Here is a 24,002-nt window from a genome sequence, read left to right as displayed (position 1 = left end):
TGCACATTAACACACTGCAAAGATTATATACAACAGGGCAAAGGGTGATGTATATGTGGTTTTATATGGTAATAGCGATATACAGTATATTGTGATATAGTAACATTTTTGGAAAATTTATTAACTTAACTGACTGGAAGCAAATTAAATCAAGGACTGCATCACAGTGATGTAAAAATCATATAAAATCCAACACTGCCATAAGGCAATGCAAAGGCATTTTATCTATATAGCGCATTTTGCTGCAAAGAAGCACAGTGTGCTTTACATTTAAGTGCGCACAGCAACAATTGACATGTCAGCAAATAGTAACATGTACACATAAAGCAGTTCTGACCTCTCTATCGCTACATTGCCTACAATGACCAACTGAACACAGGTTTTAAAGGGATAACCAACAGCGCAACAAAATCTGACAGGTTGACGAATTTAAGTGGACTCACAGTATATATCATGGACATACATCAATAACTAGTTTATATCATTGCCCAATCCAATGATGCAGATTTTAAATCGGTCTGAGATAATTTTGTAGTTGCAGGATATATACATAAAATCAGTTTCACTAAAGCTAATGACAAAGTGACAACAAAGATGTACAAACATTCAGAGTCTGAGTAAGAGGAAATACCTAGTTAGTATTCTGTGTTTTCGATCCAAAAAACATAACGGAGACAAAAAGAAAACTAATGAACTAACCAAAACAAACTGTTTGAACAGTCTGGTCATGTGCCTGGAATACAATTTAAGAATACAGTACCTCTAATAAAAACAAAAAAAAAGGTACAGCACCGAAAAGGTTGCTGTGATTCAGCTCTCTTTCACTGATGGCTTCTGACACTGCTTCACCTTTCTGAATCAACCAAACAGCCACTAATAAGGAGGAAGTAGAGCCAATGATGCAGAACACATCATAGAAAACTACAGAGGCCTATGGATAGACACGGCCTAAAGGAGCAAGGGCAGCTGATTGTTGACTTATTGGGCTTGGATCCTCACAGATAACTGATAATTACAAGGAAAACACTGAGGAAAAACCTTTCTCACTTAATTTGGCCATTTTAGTGTCATTTTTAAGGTATATTCAAAATCCACAGGCTTAAAACTCTTTAAATTAGGACATAGGCAGTTAAATGTGATTTCTCTTCCAAATCATTGGCTGTTTGCTGGATTGTCAGATTTCCCTCTGATGAGCTTTGATCTTTACAGAGGATGAGCCACCCAGATTGGGTTCAGTAAATCTAACACTTCTAAAGAAATCCTGTCAGGGTGTGTCTTTTGGATTAGATTCACGCCAATTAAATTACGTACTTGATCTACAATCTGACCACTTGTTGGGCCTTAGTGCTAACCCACTGTATCTATTGTCAACTCACACTATGTTTACAGAGAAATTTATGTAAACTAGATATTTCTTCCAGTATCATCACAATGCAAAAATTTTAAGACTGATTTGAAAACTTCATAAAACAAAACAAAAACTACTTTAAATAATGGGTAAGTGAAAACCAAATTGCACTCAGGGAAGTGGGCTGTGTTCATATTGTGGCGTACTTCTTTTAATGGGAAGTCTACATGTTATATATATGAAAAGAAAAAAACATGTTAGCAATACAATTTCAGTTATAGTGGAAGGTTGTTTGGAGTCTTACCACTTTGATGACATAGTGAGCATCATCACCCACAGATTTTGCAGAATTTTCATTGGCTACAGAACAAGAAAAGGAATAATTTCAGAACTAAATACTACTTAAACATCACTGAAATTTCAGACTTTTCAGGTTATATCTTCCACAGTACAAAGTTGTGTTTAAATGCATTGACCCTCTGGGGCTCAGGTTCATTTTTGTTAATTTTTGCCAATTTCCTCTGAATTTGTATTTATCAACTGTCCATACCACACATACACGGTGTACATTTTAAGCACAAACTCAACCACAAAAACTCTGACTTATCATTTTGTCAATTTAACAAAAGAACCCAAATTTTGAGAAAGAACAATTTACAAATCTTCCAGGATAATCGCGCAAAATATTATTATACAACAGTTCAAGGTTGGAAAAAAAAATTGTTTTACTATTTATAAACACAAATGTGGCAGGCAATTTTAAGAAATAAAACTATAATACAGTCTGTTTAGACATGGGATAGGAATGAAAGCCCCACATCAGCACTTTCAACTGGTTTTCTCAGCCTGTCTTTACAAGGTATATAAATCAAATTAAAGTTAGTAACATACAGTTAGGTACATAAGTATTTGGAAGGTGACACAGTTTTCACAATTTTTCTTCCGTACACCACCACCATGGATTTGAAATGAAGCCATCAAGATGTGATTGAAGTGTACACTTTCTGCATTAATTCAAGGAGTTTAACAAAAATATTGCATTGCCTGTTTAGGAAATACAATCACTTTTATACACAGTCCCTCATTTTCAGAGGCTCTAGAGTAACTGGAAAGCTGACTGACAATCAGTTTCATGGCCAGGTGTGGCTTTTTCCTTCGTTATTTCATGACAAATTAAGCAGTTAATGGTATGCAGTTGATTACAAGTATTGAAGTTGTGTTTGGTAGCTGTTCATGGGAGCTCTCAATACGCAGTCCAAAGAGGTGTCAATGCAAGTGAAGGAGACATAGCAGAAACTTAAGGGTGGCCAAATTAACAATACGGTACAATTTCAAAAAGAAGGACTGTACTGGTGAGCTCAGCAACACCTAAGAGCCTGGAAGACCACAGAAGACAACTAAAGTGGGTGATCGCAGAATTCACAACATCTAGCCAGGTCAACAACACTCTCAAGGAGGCAGGTATATCATTGTCAAAATCTACAATCAAGAGACAATTTCATGAATATAAATAGAAGGGGTTTACCAAAAGGTGCAAACCAATGTTAACACTCAAGAACACAAAGGCCAGATTAGACTTTGCCAGAATACATCTAAAAAAGCCTGCCCAGTTCTGGAACAAGATGCTTTGGACAGATGAAACCAAGATCAACTTGTACCAGAACGATAGGAGGAGAAGAGTATGGAGAAGGAAAGTAATTGTTGATGATCCAAAGCATACCACATCATCTGTCAAACATGGTGGAGGCAGTGTTATGGCATGGGCATGTATGGCTGCCTGTGGAACTGGGTCAGTGGTGTTTATTGATGATGTGACTGCTGATAGAAGAAGCAGGATGAATTCTCAAGTGTATAGGGTTATACTATCTGCTGAAATTCAGCCAAAGGCTGCAAAACTTATGGACACTGCTCCAAAGTACAGATGGATAAATACCCAAAACGTATTGCAAAAGCATTCCAAGAGCTTCTTAAGGCAAAGAAATTGAATATTCTTCAATTACCAAGTCAAATACCCGACCTCAATCCAACTGAGCATGCTTTTCACTTATTAAAGACAAAACTGAGGGCAGAAAGGCTCAAACAAGCAGCAACTTAAGGTGGCAGCAGTAAAGGTCTGGCAAAGCATCTCAAGGGATAAAACTCATCATCTGATGATGTCCATGGGTTCCAGACTTCAGGTAGTCATTGACTGAAAAGGATTTTTACCCAAGTTTTAAAAATAATCCTTATATTTATAATTATGTTGGTTTGTCCAATTACTTATGCGCCTTTTAAAAGCAGGGACGATGCATAAAAATGACCATAATTCCTAAATGGTTAATGCAGTATTTTTGTTGAACAACTTGAATAAAGCTGAAAGTCTACACTTCAATCATAGTTTGATGGCTTCGTTTCAAATCCATTGTGGTGGTGTACAGAGGCAAAATTACAAAAATGTGTCACCATCAAAATACTTATGTACCTAACTGTATGTTACTCTTAATAAAACATACTCAGTATATTCAGTGATGAATAGACAGGCTCCAGAGAGTTAAATAGCAAAGTATTATCAATATTGGTGTCTTGAGTCCAAGCTCAGGCATTACGTTTTGTCTAAGAAAAACTTAAAGTCTGATGAATGATAAAAATGCAGTCAAATCATCTATAGATGTCTTTTAGTGCTGCATGTTTGACCTTTGATCTTGGTTATCAGTGTCCCATCTATTCTTACCCAAATATAGGAGACCAAACCCCCCCTGGCCGATTGGAGCCCCAAGTTTCCAGGTCTTCTTCCCAGTATCTGTCAAGACTTCTCCAGGTGGAAACTCCTCTGCCAGATTTCGCTTAGCTGGAGCTCTGCCCTTCCTTGACGCCTTGGCTCTAGGGGGCATCTGAAACGCAAAGTCATCTGAGGCTGTTAGTGCCACTGCCATGCCTCAAGGTCTAAATGTGCTAAACAGAGCAAAACTGTAGACTATGAACAGACCAACGAGTTCTCATATGGCGCTTGTGAGCTAACTTTAAATTATGGAAATATAAACGTTGATTTTTTGTATGTAGTAGTGAAGTTAGCTAACCACATCATGAGTTTGCCTGGTAGCTCTTAGTGACGTAAAGTGAGTGCAGCTTAAAAATTAATGAAACATAGTTTTAATGCACACTAATTACCAGCATATGTAGTGCAAAGGTAACAGCCTCCTTCCGTTCAAACAAAAAGCTTTTGCGGTAAGTGTAGGTCGGGAAACGCTAACGTTACGTTACTTAGGTAGTGAACCTAGTAACATTACGTTTTTATACGTTAGTTAGCTACAATGCTACCTGCGCTGTCTCGTTAGCATCGATATCTCACGTTAGCTCCTGCATGATGACGTTTTATAACAATCATTCGTGAATATCTGCGACATTGTCGATGCAAGCAACAGTAAAATATTTCATTGAATTATAGGATGAATACAAACCTTCACTTTGTTGTTTATCGTTGACTGTAGGCTACGGTTGACTGTATTAGGACCAAACTTCCCGCAAAACTACCGGTCAGGAAGTTGCGTCACGACACTTTGCTATTCTATTGGTCGATTACGCTGCGTAAATTACGAAACCCCAAGTGGGAATGTGAGATACTTTGGTTTACTGAACATTTAATGAAGAATTTTGTGATGATATTGTTCTTTTTACTAAACTATGTCTCATTGTGATACTTACATATATTTTTATAAAGTGTCATCTAGCTGCTTGCCAGCTTCTAGTGTATGAGTAAATATTAGCATCACACCTGAGCAGTTGGTGACTGTCCTACAATCGGGGCGATTAACACATTAGGGGGGCAAGGAGTAAAAACTAATTAAATCATCACCAACTAACAACTGCTACATGGTTAATCTGGAGACCTAGCCAAACAGTTGGTAATCCAGCCTTGTCTACTGTAGTCTTCAGTTAGGCTGACCCTAAAAACATAGGGCAACAACATCAGGTAGACATTTTGTTTATTTACTTTAAAGCTGCACTTAGCAGGGATAAAAAGCTACAAGTATTGGGCCGATGGCCAGTGGGCCAACGGATAGGAATGAGACTGAACATTCCCACATGAGAAAGCACTTGGTGACAGTGGCAAGGAAAAACTTCCTTTTAACAGGTAGAAACCTCGGACAGAACCCAGCTCAAGGGGGGCAGCCACCTGCCCCGACCGGCTGGGTTAAGAGAGAAAGAGGCAGAAGGGGGGGGGGGGCTAAGCACAGTAGACGTATAACATAAAGATGTGTAACAATAATGAGACTAATAATAAAACTAATAATTATAATAATATGGTGAATAATAGTACTAATAAAACTAAATATAATAGTAGATGATAATCATAATATTTGAAGCAGTGGTTTTCAGCAGCATCATGGGGGCAGTAGGTGGTTTGCAGTCACAGATCCAGATTCTCTAGCACCAGGGGCAGAAACATGCAGAAAGCGACAGGAAGAGAGAAGAGATAGATGAGAAAGCACAAAACTACGGGAGAGAGAAGAAGTCAAGTTATTAACTAGCAGTGATGCCATATGAATGCATGCAGATGAAGAGGAAGAGGAGAGACGAACCCTGTGCAATCACTAAAATGTTGTAAACAGATATTTATTTTTAGGAGGTCCAGTCACATCTTTACCTCAGTGTTATTAGGAACTGTCCCAAAATATCAAATATGTTACCTTTTTTTGGACACGATATTTAATGTTACGTACCCAAAAACAAGAGTGCAGTTCGTAGTCCATAAAACCAAAACAATTAGCTAAAAGAGGGTAAAAAGCTCAGTAGAGCTGAGAGAGCCGCATAGTTAGGTTTAATTATCTGGGAGTTTGTCACTCCAAGTGACCCACCTCACATTACACGTAGAACCAGGAAGGTTAAAAAAGGTGTACTTTCCTATACCATACCGGGCCATCTTATTGCATGTATACTCCTGAATGCTGCTGTAAATGCTGAATTTGAATAGGTATGTACATGTATACTGCATGTGCAGAGCCTTACGTATTTTGAATGCATCAGTGGATACAAACATATTGAGTTTCACTTTACCTGTGGCACAGAACTCATGAATAAGATATTTTTTCTTTAGTGTCTTGTCTTTCCAAGTGCCACAGAGTGGAAAGAGCAGCACTTCAAATCCAGGGGGGCCAAACAAACTGTTTGTATATAAACTGTTGCACAAATTTCTGCTCCCTCTTTAAATTGGGATTACATTAGGAATTGTTACCATGGCTCCACAGATGAAATTCAGTGGATGTTGACACGCCAAGCATTTCCTTCTTCAGTGAACTAACCCTTTTCTTTCAAATTCTGAAAGCTCCTTGGTCCTAAGTAGAAGGATGACCCACTGTAGTGACAAAGAAAAAGATGAGCAGCGCGATGCCAAGGCAGAAAAAACAAATGAGAAGCAGAAGAGAAGTAAGGGAGGAAAACATGTGTCTTTCCCCCCAGATGAACAGATAGTATCCGGCTGGCTGAGCACAGGAACATTGACAGAAAGGGTAAGCTGCTGTTTAACTATGTGAATGGTCAAGTTGAATATAAATAGTGCAATTAAGATAAAATAATTAATATTAAGATAATACAATGATGTCATGTTGGTGACCTCTGGCTATTTGTACTGAATGTAATAACTGAACACAGATTTTTCACTTGCAGAGTATACAAGGATACCAAATAAATCCAAGGGGTCATGAAATGATTAATAGGAGATGAAAGAACTGAAAACAAAGTTCTGATACACAAATCTTGTTTTTGGCCTTTTTCTCTAGTCTTTGTTTTTTTGGTGAGATATTGGGTCTTTCGAACATTTGTTGAAATTAAACCATGTCAGAAGTTTAGACAGAAAAATCACCATTTGGTGGGGCTGTCAACAACCCATAGACATCTGAAATGTGACTGCAATTACACACTGCTTTTTGTAAGACACTAGAAGCCAAAAGGTTTGAAACCACTGCTTTAATCTTCAACAATGTGTTGTATTTTAAAAGCTTGTTATATTATCCATTGTGTAAAATCTTCATCTTAAAAGTAAATAGTAACTAAAGCTGTCCATTAAATGTAGTGGAGTAGAAAGTACAGTATTTCCCTCTGAAATGTAGTGAATGAAAGTATAAAGTAGCATAAAATTCAAGTATTCAAGTAAAGTACAAATACCTCAAAAATGTACTTAAATACATTACTTGAGTAAATGTACTTAGTTACTTTCCACCACCGTTTGCAAGTAGCTAAATCTGGTGAAAAGCATCTCCTCTCTCTGAGATGACTGTTTTTGTACATGGTCAAAAATAAGCGTAATGAAACAAAAACTTAACTAAAGTTAAATGAACATTTAGAACACCAAATTGTTCCAATCTATACATGAGCTAGAGCAAGTTATGTGTTTGATTGTGTCATTTTTAACCAGCAGTGGGACTGTGTGTGTGCTGTGACTTGCTTTGCCTTGCACTGTGTGTGCAACCTGAGCCATCAGAGTTCATAGTTGTCATAGCAACACCCTTCCCCCTTGGCATGCTCTGACAGACACTCTGTAGCCTCTTTTAAACGGAGATCCCGCTATATTGCCATTAAGAAGACCCGATTTTATGCTGCCTTCGCTTGTTTACGTTGAACCAAACAAAGCTGGCATAATGCCGCCACAGTATGCGATTTTAGATAGCATTCCGGTGTTGAACTCTCTTCTCCCATCAGATAGTGTTTCCCATAGCATTTGGAAACAAAATAGGGTCAAAACTATTGTAGCTCTGTATCACCATATCTAAATATGTTAAAACATTTTGTATTAATACATTCAAATCTGTGAATGCTTAAAAACATTTTGATCAAATTAATTAAAATGTTTGAATGTTACTCAGTTGGACCTATTACTGCTAATCTCTGCAGAATATCAAATAAATAGCAAACTCTTCTAATTCAATGCCATGTTCATATATACAGTATATATTAACTGCTAGCATATTTATATATATTAACATGACTGGCTAAAAACAAGCAGGCAGCAACTCACCTACTAACATTAGATTCAGGAGCCCAACCTGATTTTCATCCTCTCATAGATTCATATTTCAATGTTTTGGTCTCCAGAGTTATTCCAGTTAACATTAGTCTATTTATTAGGAGTTTGCAGACTGCAGGCAAAAAACTGCTAGAAAGGTTCCCTCCCCCACCTGGATCTGTGATTGGATAGCAAATTGATATTCCTTATTGGATAGTCACTGCAGATCTAATCAGTTCAATTCAATTTTATTTATATAGCGCCAAATCATTACAGAAGTCATCTCAGGGCATTTTTCATATAGAGCAGGTGTAGACCATACTCTTTATAAAAATGTTTAAGGAGACCTAACATTCTGCGAAAGTCAAATAACATGTTAATCTGAGTATCTCCATTAGCTATTCAGGAGGAAGTGTCAAATGTGGGACAAAAGTACTTGTACCCGTACATTTGATTTGTACTTGTAGATGTAATTGGTAGCTGTAAACTTGGGATTCACACATATAGCTGAGTTGTGTGTGAACTTTTTTCACCAACAAACAGATAGATGTGTAATTGCAAACCTGATGGGCCTTGCAGACCCAGATGTTGACTGGGAGGGCACAATGATGACCCCTGACACTTCAGACAGTGGAGTTCTGATCCCTGGATTTCAGTCACCGCTGTCTGACAAAGAGTAAAGCATATATGCATATAATGTTAAAATGCACCGGTAACAACAAGTAACAGTAAAAGATGACATAAATATAACAATAACATGGGTACTGGCCATATTTTGATTATTCCACTGTTTACATGCACATTCAATACTTTGAGTTTTCTACAAACAAATTAGCAGAATATTCCCTTGGACCTGTGGTTTCCTGCCCATAGATAGAACAATACAACTGCAAGAATGTATAAACAGGTGCAACCAGCAGCTACCCTCCTTCTTTGACTGAGCGATAGCAGGTTACTTTTAATAAGTTGGAAAGAAATTATTATTCATTTCCCAAGAAATGAGGATTTATATTGCTCACAGTCTTTTTTACATGTGGGTTAGTAATTCTTGCCTTGATACAAAAATCAAGTTGTTGTTCGTTTTTCATAATCTTTTACTGTTACTGACAAATTTGGTAGTTTTCTGATGATTCACCACTGTCATTGGCTACCAGTGTACCTGGAAATGTGTCTTAAACACAACATAAACTGAAGAAAGTTCCCACATCTGACTAAAATGGAAAATAAGTGCGCCTCACCTGTTGGAATGTCATTTTAGTTATGCATGTACAGGTAAATTTAGCCAATATGCTCCTGGACTGTTTAATCAATATTTGTTGGGTTATGCTAAATAAATGAGTGTTGAGCAGGATCAGTGTTGACCAGACCTTCCCCAATCCTACACATCATGTTCTGAGGAGCACCTTAATGCAGGAGTTCTCAAATCTTTCAGGCATGTGACACCATTTTGAATTCATAAACTTCCAGTTTACCCAGTTTTTAAAAAATGCACAGAAACAGTATTCGTTGTAAGCACATGAACATTTTTGCTTTCTTGGGACAGAAATCAAGCTGGTGTATACTGGTTTATAGTGCCTGCATACAGGTAGCGTGAATACTTGTGCTTTCAATTCATCGTTAACGGAGGATACTGTAGCCCTGTAAAGGCCAACCCGTTTCACCTTACCCATCTCCCTACTCAGCCACAGTATAATGGTTTAATGTATGGTTGACATTTAACTTTTTGCACAAACCTAAATGCATGTCTTTTGCACACGTGCTATGTACATTTTACTTTTTTGCACACTATGCACAGAACTTCTTTCATGTCCCTGTACATAACTACATAAATGACTATATCCTGTACATACATACTGTTACATTCCATACCCGTATAGATAGATACTCAACAAGGAGTTCATTTTTATATACAATTTATTGTATTATCACATGGTTAAATTTTTTTTTTTTTTAACTCATCTACGTTAAACTATTCTTTTATCCCTTGCTCTCTTGTACTGTGACAAGTTCATTTCCCCACGCGGGCATAACAGTCTGACATTAAACAAGAAATTGCATCAACAGTCAAGAAGAATATCTTTAAGTACCTTTTTAAATATACCCTAAATTTAAGTTCTGCCTTTAACCCAGAATAACTATTTAGGAGACATGGGCAGCCACAGTCCAGCACCCAGGAACCAACTCTAGTTTTAATGCCTTGGTAAAGGGTAATGGCAGACAAGTTAACAAGATCTTACCCAGAGCAGCTTTAGGAAACACAATGCAGTCTAGTCACTCTTTGACACGACCTCAGAAGAAGTACTCTGACATCACCAAATGGGATAAGCAGTGTGTGCAACACGGTGAAACAATCAATCAACCACCAGGGCAGCAAAATGGCCATGTGTTTATTATTTAAAAAACAGTCAAAACATTAACTGTAAAAACTTTAACCATCATAAAATTTTAATGGACTTTGATAAATTTTCAAACTTAAATCAATCACCCCTGTCGGGTGGTATGTGGAGAATTGGCTAGGCAGCTGGAGACACTGGAAGCACATTTGCGATTGTGGAAGACCACGCTGCCAACATCCAAACTGTCCAAAACTCCAACAGGTTTTTTGGAAGTCTCTGCAGATGCTTGAAAAAGTAAATAAAAAATAAGTACACAAATATGAGTTCATTTAAAGGGATAGTTCTGATTTGGAACCCCACCCCTATTATTTATCAATGATGATGTTGAGTCCTTTGTCATGAAAAAATTTGTTTACCCCTGGTCAAAATTTCTGTTACTGTGAATAGCTAAACAAGTAAAAGATTACCCGATTTCCAAAAGGCATTAAATTAAAGATTACACATTTCTTTCAATACTTTAAGTAATATTACTTTTTAATTTCCATCTTTTACAGTTTCAAAATAACAAAAAAGGAAAAGGGCACACTTCATGGTCAGTACTTAGTATCACAGCTTGTAAACGCTTTTTGTAGCAGCTAAGAGTCTTTCAATTCTTGTTTGAGGGATTTTCACCCATTCTTCCTGCAAAAGGCTTGTAGTTCTGTGAGATTCTTGGGCTGTCTTGCATGCACTGCTCTTTCGAGGTCTATCCAAAGATTTTCAATGATGTTTAGATTGGGGGACTGTGAGAGCCATGGCAAAACCTTCAGCTTGCGCCTCGTGAGGTAGTCCATAGTGGATTATTAGGTGTGTTAGGGATCATTATCCTGTTGTAGAAGCCATCCTTTTTTCACCTTCAGTTTTTTTTACATATGCTGTGATGTTTGCTCCCATAATTTGCTGGAATTTAATTGAATCCATTCTTCCCTCTACCGGTGAAATGTTCTCCGTGCCACTGGCTGGAACACAAGCGCAAAACATGATTGATCAGGCCACCCCAGTGCTTAGCAGTTGGAGAGGTGTTCTTTTCAGGAAACTCTGCACCCTTTTTATCCAAACATACCTTTGCTCAATGCGGCCAAAAAGTTCTATTTAAACTTCATCATTCCAGAGGACTTGTTGCCATAATGCATCAGGCTTGTTTAGATGTTCCTCTGCAAAATTCTGATGGTGAATTTTGTGGTGAGGATGCAGGAAAGATTTTCTTTCAATGACTCTTCCATGAAGGTCATAAATATGCAGGTGTCACTGGCTAGTAGAACTTTGCACCACCACACCAGAATCTGCTAAATGTTCCTGAAGGTCTTTTGCAGTCAGATGGGGGTTTTGATTTGCATTACTAGCAATCCTACGAGCAGCTCTCGGAAGGTTTTCTTGGTCTTCCAAACCTCGATTTTACCTCCACCATCCATGTTAACTGCCATTTCTTAATTACATTACGAACTGAGGAAAGGGCTACCTGAAAACACTTTGCCATCTTCTTATATCCTTCTCTTGCCTTGTGGGCTTCAATTATTTTAATTTTCAGAGTGCTCAGTAGCGGAGTAGAGGAGTCAGAGTATTTATAAAGCTTTGAAATTTGCATCATCTGGCCTTTCCTAACAATGATTGTGAACAAGCAATAGCCCTAACAAGCTAATTAAGGGCCCAAATTTTTGTATGGTTCTCCTTTCCTTTTTTTCACTCTAAAATTTTACAAAACAAAATTAATACAATATTCTTGCTTAAAATGTTACAGTTGTCTTCCGTGGTCTTCCAGGCCTTTTGGTGTTGTTGAGCTCACCAGTGCATTCTCTCTTTTTATGAATGTACAAAATTGTTGATTTGGCCACTCTTAAAGTTTCTGCCATCTGTCTGATAGGTTTGTTTTTTTCTTCAGCTTAATGATAGCCTCCTTGTCTCACTTCAACACCTTTTTGATCCCATACTGAGAGTTCCCATGAACAGCTACCAAATGCAAATTCAACACTTGGAATCAACTCTGGACCTTTTATTTGCTAGTTTCATGGCCACATCTGGCCATGAAAGTCAATTGTCCAATTACTTTGAACCTCTGAAAAAGAGGGCCTATGGATAGAAATGGCTGTAATTCCTAAACGGTGTATTAAACCCCTTGAATTAAATCTGAAAGTTTACACTTCAATCACATCTTGATGATTTCATTTCAAATCCATCATGGTGGTGTACAGAGGCAGAATTACAAAAACTGAGTCACTTCCAAATACTTATGTACCTAACTGTCCATACTGATTGAAAACAGTTGCCAGCTAATTACAGAATATCTGTATTTCGAAATATCAATAACGTCTCACTTTAAGCTTCTAAAACATATTATACCTATGGTGAATATTTACAGCAAACACTCACTATATGCTCTCTGACAATGGCTGTGTCCAAACTCATTCCCAATTTACTATACAATGCCCTATATTTTCTGTCCACTATTTTATTTGAGTGTCCAAATTCTGACTGTGCAAATTTATCCACTACATAGTGCCCTCAAAAATTCCACAAAAGAATTGAAAAAACTAGTGTCCATTACTGCACATTACTCCCTGCTAACAACCCACAATGCCATGTGATACATTATATCGCAAAAATTACCGTGGAGCGACTCCATGGCTGTCAGTAAGTATTACACAAATATGATAATGATTATTAAGTGGATGAACTCACAGTTCACTACTCCCCATTACACTGTACAGGGAACAGTGAACGAGAGAAGGAGAAAGTGATTTCTTCTTTACTGGATATCAGCCTGTTTTACACAAATGTTTAATGTCTTCAACAATAGATTTGCCATGTTTATTGTTTTTTTTCCACATTTGTGATAGCCAGCAGGGCATAAAAGTGGTTATGTTACTCAGTTTGGTCGTTTGGTTTGTCTGTCCGTCCAAGGCTTTGGTCCAGAGTAAGCCATATAAACTACTGCTGAACAGGTTGTTATGACATTTGCTGTGGATATTAAATTGACTAAACTTAATGTTTTGATGACCACTCTGACTATTCTGCAAGTGCTACAATCGGGCTAAAATTATCGCTTGAGCACCTGAAATTCATTGTAAAACCTGTCTTATTTATCTTCTTGTTAGCTAGCTAGTCCCCATACATCATACATACATATATACATACATACTTGGGTTATGGTCACAGTTGAGTTAAAAGAGCACTCAAACCTGACATCACTCTTGCTTGCAGTTACTGTACCAAAATGTTGTGTATTTATCTGCTGCTAAAACAGAAGTCCCTTGTCCCCTATTTCTAAAAATATCTTTATCAAAATACAGCATTTAAATCCCAAATAGCAATAGTTGTTAATTCAACATTGAGTTATGGTCAGAAAAGTTGGTATATGGTTGAGGTTGAAAATTTAATTTTAAATCAACATTTGTACAGCAGTGACAATCTATATGGTGTAAAAAGAAGCACTGAATAAACATTGTATAAGGGTCGTGTTTTGCCATTGAAATACTAACATTTTATTGATATTGTCTCAATGTGCCAACTGCCAACTTTCTCGCCTAAATTTTTTAAACAAATGAGGATTGAGGAACAACCATTTTTGGGGGGATGTGGGATATTTTACAGAAAGCACTTTTTCACTGTGATGCTTTCAATGACTTTTGATTAAAATGACAAAGAAAACTAAATAATTTTGCGGTAACGAGGAAAACAACTAAAAGTTGCTTTTGGAGGGAAACCGTAAACCCCTAGAAAAAATCCTATATTAATCTGTTCCAATTGCCAGATGTTCTCATCAACGCTCAACAGACTGTGGAGAAGGAGGTAAGTTTTAATTTTTTAACTAAGGAAAATACTAGGTCTAATGTTGTGTATGTTTAGCTAAATTAACCATTGTAATGTTGTCATATTTGCTGCTAAAAAGTGTCTGCTAGCATTAGGCTAATGTTATCCATTAGCATGTCTGAAATGGTGAAATGATCTCATTTTCATTGGCACCAGCAAATACCAGGGTTCCACTTAAACTGCAACAAGAAATTTAACGTTTTCATAACTTGCACTGACTTTGTTACCAATGGTAATTGAAATTAATTTGAAGTAAAAATAAATGTTTCTTAATATGGTTGTGTGGAGACCTAAAATGTCCTTGTTTGCCCTGCAAGGGAAGGTAATTTTATTTAGTATAATTACAATTATGTGTTTTCATAGGGATGCCTCAGGCCAGTACCACACCTTATGGTTTCCCACTACCAGCAATAAATGGTGTGTCATGGTCATGACTACACTTCATACTTACTCTTTTTTTCAGGTGCTGGCTGCACTTAGGAGGTACCTTGGGGAAAGTGTTAGTCTATCAAAGTTAGTTTGTCTAAGCTCAGATTTATGGTAAATACTGATGCTTATTAAAATCCAGTTATATTCAACAATTGTAAGTCTATTATATATTGGACAGATGTTACTTTAAGGTTAATAAAATGTCTATGAAATCACAAGGTAATCTCATTAATATTGTATGTTCTACTTGCAAAGTATTGCTGCGATATCACTCACTGTTTAATTTACTGTTGTAATTTGCTGTGCTGTGATAGAGAGGTTTGAGCTTCATTTTTCCAAATGAAAACAAAAGTTTTTTTTTAAATTTATGTTGTGATCAATATTATGTTATAAAATGTTTTTAAATTTTTAAAGGTCGTGTTTCTGGTAGTTAATTTTTGTAACATTATTTCAATGTATAAAAATCAACTAAAATTTAATCTTAAACACCCTTTGAGATAATGAGTGAATCAGTGTTTATTCTCTGTCAGTCAAAATAAATTAATAATCTGATATTTATTTAACGTAAAACATAATGAGTGCTTTCAATTTCATTTCCACATCAGGCATCAATCTAGATTCAATACTTCCTAACGATATTTCGTTGTTGATTCAATCAAATTTTGCTATCTGAGATACAAATATTGGATTTGTTTGAAGGTGTATTGTATCATTTTCTATCATTTTTGACAGAGTTAGGCTGGTAGTCAAACACCCCATACCTCATAATATTTTGCATGTTTAGAATATGTTTGTCAAGAAATAATTCAGCATTGTAACTGGCTATGGTTCAGGAGGTAGAGTGGGTCATCCACTAACCGGAAGGTCAGTGGTTTGATCCCCGGCTCCTCCAGTCCGCATGTCGAAGTGGCCTTGGGCAAGGTACTGAAACCCAAATTGCCTCCAATGTATTATCGGTGTGTGAATGTGTGTGTGTGTGTGTGTGTGTGTAGAAAGCGCTGTATGAATGTGTGTGTGAATGGGTGAATGTGGTAGTAATGTAAAGCACTTTGAGTGGTCGATAAGACTAGAAAAGAGCTATATAAGTGCAGTCCATTACTCCCTCTAAAACTCATTTCTGTTTGTGTACAGACTGCATAACCAAAGATACAACGTGTTATGTGAGGTTTAGAGATATTGGTTTGATATTTCTAGACTTTGGACGGGCTCGAATAGAAAGTAAAAAACATCATCATTAAAACAAAACAACTCCTATTTTGATTTGTCTTTGTAGAAATTTAAAGAATCTGTGTTCTATTGTTCATTAATCCTTTTAGATATAATTTGACTGGCGTGTTCCTAACGTCAGAAAGACGTAAGTCAGAGCTAAAACACAACTTTATAAGTCTGTCAAGTGGCCTAACTTATAACTGTTGTTTATACAGAGAACAGAGCTTGAAATTTGCTTACGCCACTTCGAAGGTAAATACATATAAGCATTTTGGAGACTGGGGAAATTGGCGAAACAGATGGTGAAGCAGTGAATTGAAGGCAAATTTTGTTAAGATCCTTGTCACACATGACCATGCTGTCAGGGGAACCAGGTGCACAGAAAGAGCTGGGGACACCATGGGGCTGCCACAAACTCTGCCTTGAAAGCTGTGAAAATGACAGAAACCCCTGATTTTGGAATTAAATACAGTGTTTATTGTGCTGTTAGATGTTCACTGTGTGGTCTCGTCAGATATGTACTTGTCTAACAAATACCAAGCGGTGAACTTCGGTGTCCCCCTACCTCAACCATTCCATACTGTGGCGGTGTGCAGCAAAGTTTTAAAGGTATTCACCTCCATGTTTGACCCTTTTTGTTCGATTTCAGGAATCATCCTCCATGTTAAACTGGCTGCGTTAACAGTTGCTGCTGACCTCCCTATGGAACAATATGTACATCACTGTTCATAACGGTTTTGCATTGCCCACTTATGGTTAATTGTAGCAGTGTGGTGGGTGGGATATTAGGTTCACCTATGTGCGCACATTTTCAAGATGATTGTGATTTATAAAGGGAAATTGCATGGAGGCATGTATGCACACAGTTTTATAAATATGATTATTTTTTGGTGTCTTTTGTGTACATGTAAATTATTAGTATGGATCATAGTTTTATAAAGTAGGCCCCAGGACTTAATTTACATTTGTTTTATTATCCTTAAGATGTAAAGAGCTAAAAATGTATGAAATGCAATCCAGCTTTTGAAGGATACACAAAGATCAAAACGTTTACATATTTCAGTCATAAAAATCCTCTGCAGTCTCTCACATTTGGAATGTCCCATCCCATACGGCTTAGTTGATGAATCAAGTTGCCTGAATTGTTGATTTATCAATATACAGACATTCATGTCCTTGTCACTTCTCACTGACTGCCATCTTCCCCGTAGTGCGTCCAAACACACACACACACACACACACACACACACACATGGCACGGCACGGCACGGCACAGCACAGTTTACCGTATGGCATTTCTGTGCTTGTTAAGCACTTTTGAATGGTTGCATGTGGCTCACTGGGATGCACAGACATTAAAGCAGTCAATGATTGTATTCTTCTATTTTAGCTGACAGCTGCCTCACCTTGACAGAGGTAATGGTGGCCTACCAGCAGAGCTGCAGCAGACACCAGGTCCAACCGAGAGCACGCATCCTGCAACAGCTTCAGGTATACTGCTTCACATATCAATGCTTTTTTTGTATATGTCAGTCAAATTGCATTGTTGATTTACTGTTGAAGTCTGAATTTCTTTGGGTGGTGCTCAGTCAGTGGCTGACTAAGTTTCTGTTGTTACCAAAATGTTTATCCCTGAGGAAGAATTTGCGAAATGTTTTAACTAAATGAGATGGACTAAAAAGCTAACACAGTCCACAAGACTTTCAAAATATCAGAACTGGTGTATTAGTCATACAAGAAGATCTTCGTGGTGATGAGGGGGTGCACAACTTAGACAACTGATCTTAGATGTGTTGTAGTAGTTTTGAGATTATTCCAGTTGGAGAGGTCTGGGTCTGTTTTTGGAAATCGGTAAAAACGTGAAAAGTCACTTTGTGCGTGTGTGCGTGCGTGCTTGCATACGTGCATGCATGCGTGTGTCCACTGCCTCCCTCCTTTCTGTTTCACTGTCATTGGATAATGCTCATCTCCAATGTGTGCAACAACAAGCGCATTCTGTTTTTGACTCTGGCAAAATAAAACATGTTTGATAAATGTCGTAGTGTCTGGAAAAGCTCGCTGCAATGTCAAGACGTGTCTTAGAATTTTGTGCCAACTGAATGTTTCTTCTCTCAGATCTCAAAAATGTGTCTGGTACAGGCAAACTGGGCAAAAGTTGTGTGGTTTGAAAGTATAAGATAAACTTCATTACAAGGCATCTGTTTATAGAAGGCTGTTCTGAAGTAACAGCCTGTAGACGGGCAACCTCTTGGCCCCATTGACACATTTTTATGCTCAATATCAACATGGGTATCGTGGGTGTGTCTCAAACCAGTCACCTGTTTAGTAGGTAATGATTTTTTTCATGTTTTTTTTTTTTTTTCATTCTGTGCATGTCACTAAAGCTGGGAAAAAAACTTGAGACATCTCACATACATGTTATCACCATTATACACACATCTTTTACTCTCCGTAGAAATGAGCAGATATTAAATGATTTAGTAAATACCAGACAAGGATACCACACCTAATGACAGGTGAACTAAGATTAGTGTTGCTAGGCAACCCCTTGAATCCGATGAATGCACATTCTTGCGTTTTCCTGAACTAAAACAGATTCGACATTCAAGAAGAACACTTTGCCCTGCTAATTTGTTACTTATTCATACTCATTTTGCTATTTGTCCATATTTTTTTATTTATTTTTATAGATAGACAGGACGCATGGGGAGAGAAAGGGGTATGACATGAAGCAAGGGTCCCCTGGCCAGGAGTCAAACCATGGAGCTTGCAGTTATATGGTATGCGCCCTTAACCATTACGCTACTGGGCCCCCCTATTTATTCCTCTTTAAAACTTTTCCATAATTTTTTGTCAACGTTTTTATTAACGATATTTTATTATGTTCAACAATAAGAACATGATATTTCCAGGATGGCTTGAAAGGAAGGGTTTGGAATTAAAAAAATCTAAAAATTAAAAATGAATTAAAATCTGTATTAAAACAATATTCATCTTCATGTACGGACAATGAAACAGCTTTTCCTTCTGTTCATACTGGCCATTAAAAGATCCCTTTCAGTGGAACTGATCGGGGACAAAATCCACAGCCCTCATTCTTCCAGTGTTTATCTGAAGTTAATATGAGGCTTCAGCAGTGTGAGTTAGACAATTCAAGTTGATACCTTCCAGAGTTACAGACTTTATAGTACAAAATTCCCTCTTTGGGTTACCATGTCTCCACTGCAGCTAAACACAAAACATTGTCCAGGAAATCTCGATTTTGTGAATTTTGTTCTAAAAACACTGTAACTTTGGAAGACACCCACTTAATTTTTGTAACTTGTGGCTGTTGAAATAAGGACTTTGGATTTTGTTCCTCATCACTTCCATTCACAGGAGGGGATCTTTAAATGGCCAGTATAAACAACAGGAACAACTACAGTAGGAAAAACCTCGTTCAATAAGCGCCTGACTATTGATTTAAGACAGACTAGAAAAATTGTGAACCTATCCTTTAACTTTACATTTATTTATTTGCTACAACCTTTTGTCCAAAGTAACATACAAATGAGGTTTAATCAAAGTCACAAGAGATCAAAGACAAACCATCCAGAATGGGTGGCACACACTACACCTACAGCAACAAGGTTGCAGGTGCATGATGTTAAGCATGTTATTGTGTAAAATATTGCATTCTCATGTACCTTCTACCAATTTGATTGTACTTGAAGTTTCTGTCCTAGTTGATTTGGTGACACCAGTGGCAACAGCAAGCACATTTTCATATGTACACATGTACAGTATCAAACATTGGGGGAGCAAACAAACTTTGCAATGGTATAAAAGTATTCACATTTAGGTTTGATATAATGACAGTCCAAAAGATTCTAACTTTTAACGTGATGTTTACAAGAGGCTTATAGTGTAAACAGAGACAGCTGATCCTAAAACTGAGGGTCTAAACTCCAATAGATAGGGAAACTGTCACCACAAATTGAAGTATTGCTTTAAAAAAGTTTGTGCAACCCTGTTCTTCTATGTAACATCAGAAACTCTGCTCATAAAATAACTGTACTGTAACTGCAATTATATTACAGCACTGCAAAAAGGATCAATATCAACGCTACAACCTGGTGCAAGATCAATAGAAATGAAATACTAACCCCCCGCATCTTGTCAGAATATATCTGATGATAAACTTAAGATTTTATTTTAAAACGCATTTTCATGCACAGTATAGTAGAAGCTTACAGATAAAAATAAATACTGATTGTGGAGCACCAGTACATACTATATGCATCCACACTAACTCTGACACAGTGAGTATGTATACACACGAACTAAAATCCCCTGGATAATTTGAATCATTTGGTGCAGCATCTCCACTCCACACAACAGACTAAGAGCAGGTTAACTGCTAGGTACAGCTCAACTTAGTGTGAATGCAAATAATTTACACATGTAAACAACAGCACACACACACACACACACACACACACACACACACACACACAGAGGATGGTGAATGACACTTTATGTAAGTTAAAATTGAGGGAGAGGCAATTTTTCATTTATAGATATTTATCGTAGCAGTGATTTACCCAATGATAATCTATTTTCTTTCTTTTAGCAAATCTTAATTTCTTCTTTCTATTGTGTTGTTATTCTTGTTTCAAAAACACATTTACTGTGAATTTTTATGATGTGTAACATCAAAGTGCTCGTTTTGATAGAAAAAACAACAATTATAAATTGATTAATTTTGTAAATCAGGGTAAGACATCATTATTTTAAAGATAAAAACTGCATTCAGACTGACAAAAGCACTGCATGAAAAAACACAGCCCCATCAATCATTGCAAAGAGACCACTGTGTTGGCACCTGGGGTGCAATGGTACGTTTATTGTTTGGTACAGGATGTTTAGTTTAGTAAGTGACTTTCTTCGATTCGGTATTAAACGCAATAAAAACTACAAAACATTCTAATTATTATTTTTTATTATTTTGGGGGGCATTTTATACCTTTAATAGATATTGTAAGTAGAGCGACAACAGTAAATGGAATAATCTGCATTAGTGGATTTTGTGTACCATTATACCCATAACTGGCTCTCTGGGTCACCCAAAAAAAAGGAAACCTTGTAATATGAACAGCATATGTGTATTTTTACTGTTTACCTCACAATCATCAAAATAGGGGATAAAATGATGGCCATTGTAAAAATTTTCCAGGGCTGTAAAATCCTGTCTCATTCTGTAGTTTATAAACCACTGTGCAGTGTTTTGATATCTTGTAATCCTTCAGCCTTCTATTATATCTAAGAGTCTGAAGGACTAAGTAGGTAAATAAGTATTTCTCAAATCGCCAGCCTCCCAGATCGCATTCTGTCTCATAGCGCTCATTAACACAGCCCTTTGCTTTTTTTGTAATGAAGTTTTGTTTTTGTTCCGAATGAACAATAAGTTCACTTTTACCAGTCACACACTTGAAATGCCAAAGAATGTCATTAATTGTGAATTGAACTTCGAAAATATGCTAGCACCACCCAAAGCAACTCAAAGACTCTAAGATCTACTTTTATTTGGCCCAAACAGACAGTGTACCAAATGTACAGACGTTAGCTGTAAGCTAGCAACAGGAACTCCTATTGTTTCTGCCAATTTGCTTTTTCGCTTTATGGAAGAGAGTTATAAAGCCTGAAAAATTGGACCATTTGTAACTTAAGTTGAAATAGTTTCAGCTCACATGTTTGTATCCTTGCCTCAGTTTGTGCGAACCCCGGTGAATGTGCTTCTAATCGTGCCCACACACGTCTGTCCATTGACTTTGTATTCTATTGCACTGCCTCAAAAACTTGTCTCACATTCATTTTGAACACACATTTAGAAAAAAAATCCCTCCGTTTGTCTTAATTATGTAATCTCTATTTACAATATTCAACACGACAGAAAATAAAATACATGAAAAAGAAAATCATGATATACTGTATCTACAGTATATGGGTAGATGTATCCCTAAAAATGTTTAATTCTGCATAAGGTTTACTGGTATCAGACATCCCAATTTGGTCTCTAACTTTGAACACATACATCACATTTGCACTTGCATCAGATTCTTGAGCTATCTTAATATGTTTGGCTGTAATGCAACAGTGACGCCAGCCCTAGGAACGTGAATGTCCGTGACTGAGTTAGTGAGTGAGTGATAAAGTTACACCATAGGTTGATCAACTGAGTGTTGGAGTTTCCCCACCGGCCGTTGCTCTTTCAAAATGAATTGGCGCAAACAGTTTCTATTGCATCATCAGGGTGGCGTTTACATGCAGTATTGACAACTTAGAACCTTTCTCACTAGATTTACCGACTTTTCACATCCCTTTAGGGACTTTTCTTCACAAAAGCACCTAGTGACAAATCTACAACTTTTCGGATAAACCTTAGCTACTTTCCGTAGAATAGAATCGTCAGTATTTCCCCCGTGAGTGCAATGTCAGGCCCCCCTTCGCAGGCACACCTTTCTATGTATTTCGTTCAATTGACCGCATGGCAGATGCATACACGTGAATGAGCTTATAAATTTCTCTCAAAGTGATCAATTTACAAGTAAATATAGTCAAAATCACAGCACAGTCATTGTTGTTAACTTATGTGTATGGTGATTTTGTCAGATGACGTCACTGTTATAAAATAAGGATTTTAGCAGTGAAGAGCAGCAGCTTGGAAATGGCTTGGAACTGACTGCTGCTTAACATGTGGTCTTAATGGGCTGCAATTCAGTCACTATTTCATACTTTTTCTGTTGTCTGACAACAGAAAAAAATTTACATGAGAACAGCTTTATTGTCAATTTGGCTGTAATAAAAATACTTATATGTGAGCACAGAGAGTAGGAGAGAAGCAAACAGATAAAGGGCTGTCGAGCCATACACAGTCTTGGTTAAAATGATTGGCACCACTATTTTTTAAGTACAGAATTTAGAATATCTTCAAAAACTGAATTAAAATTAACCAAGTTTGTATAATCAAAATATTTAAATACAATGTCTAAGGTTACTGAACAAAAGAAAACTTAAAAAACAAAACTTGCATGATAGTGAAATAATACATACAAAAAATGTACCCCAGACCCAAGTATTCACTGATATTTCATTGCAGAATCTTTGGCAACAATTACAGCCTCTAATTGTTTCTTGTAGCCATCTAGAAACTTCTTGCACCTGTCTACTGGTAGTTTCTGCCACTCCTCCATTGCTATGTGGTCAAGCTGTCAGTTTGAAGGAGTCCTTTTTGCAACGGCAGTTTTCAGCCTTGTCCAAATGTTTTCAGTGGCATTTAGGTCAGGACTCATTGCTGGTCAGTTTAAAACAGTCCATCTTTCCCTTTTCAACCATTCTTTTGTGCTGCTGGATGTGTGCTTTGGGTCATTGTCCTGCTGAAAGACCCAAGACCTTCGCCTCAAACTCAAAAGTTTGAGGCGACACTGGGTAAAACATTTCACTCTAAAATGCCTTTGTAATCTCATGATTTCATCATGCCTTTGATACATTCAATGCCTCCAGTACCAGAGGCAGCAAAGCAGCCCCACAGCATGATAGAACATCCACCATGTTTTACTGTAGGTAGGGTGTTCTGTTCCTTATGGGCTTCATTTCATCGCCTATAAACAAACAAATGCACTGAATTCCCAAAGAGCTCTACTTTGGTTTCATCTGCCCATAGAACATTATCCCAGAAAGACTTTGGCTCATCTATGAAAATTTTTGCAAACTTTAGTCTTGCCTTTTTGTGCTGTTCTTTCAATAGTGGTGTCCTCCTTGGTATTTGCCCATGGATCCCCCCTTGGTCTTCGTGTGCGTTGTATAGTACTGGCTG

General features: G+C 37.3%; 2 protein-coding genes across 3 annotated transcripts in view; one reads left to right on the top strand and one right to left on the bottom strand.

Moving 5' to 3' along the window:
• The window catches only part of vrk1 (VRK serine/threonine kinase 1), a 26,632-nt gene extending 21,714 nt beyond the window's left edge, over positions 1 to 4,918 (bottom strand). For both annotated transcript variants that reach the window (XM_040138212.1, XM_040138213.1), the window contains exons 1-3: positions 4,786 to 4,918; positions 4,059 to 4,218; positions 1,653 to 1,708 (exon numbers count right to left, since the gene is read on the bottom strand). In XM_040138212.1, coding sequence (XP_039994146.1) covers positions 1,653 to 1,708; positions 4,059 to 4,218 — 216 coding nt within the window. In that variant the 5' untranslated portion in view covers positions 4,786 to 4,918. The remainder of the gene's footprint in view (positions 1 to 1,652; positions 1,709 to 4,058; positions 4,219 to 4,785) is intronic.
• Positions 4,919 to 6,672: 1,754 nt separating this feature from the next.
• Positions 6,673 to 24,002, top strand: part of si:dkey-288a3.2 (protein phosphatase 1 regulatory subunit 37) — a 94,965-nt gene continuing 77,635 nt past the window's right edge. The window contains 2 exon segments of the mRNA XM_040137329.1: positions 6,673 to 6,751; positions 17,538 to 17,638. Of these exon segments, the coding sequence (XP_039993263.1) occupies positions 6,673 to 6,751; positions 17,538 to 17,638 (180 nt within the window).

The sequence above is a fragment of the Xiphias gladius genome, chromosome 10 (genome assembly GCF_016859285.1).
Source record: "Xiphias gladius isolate SHS-SW01 ecotype Sanya breed wild chromosome 10, ASM1685928v1, whole genome shotgun sequence".
NCBI classification, from domain to species: domain Eukaryota; kingdom Metazoa; phylum Chordata; class Actinopteri; order Istiophoriformes; family Xiphiidae; genus Xiphias; species Xiphias gladius.
The sequence above is the reverse complement of the archived record's forward strand: the minus strand, read 5'-3'. Positions and strand labels throughout refer to the sequence as shown.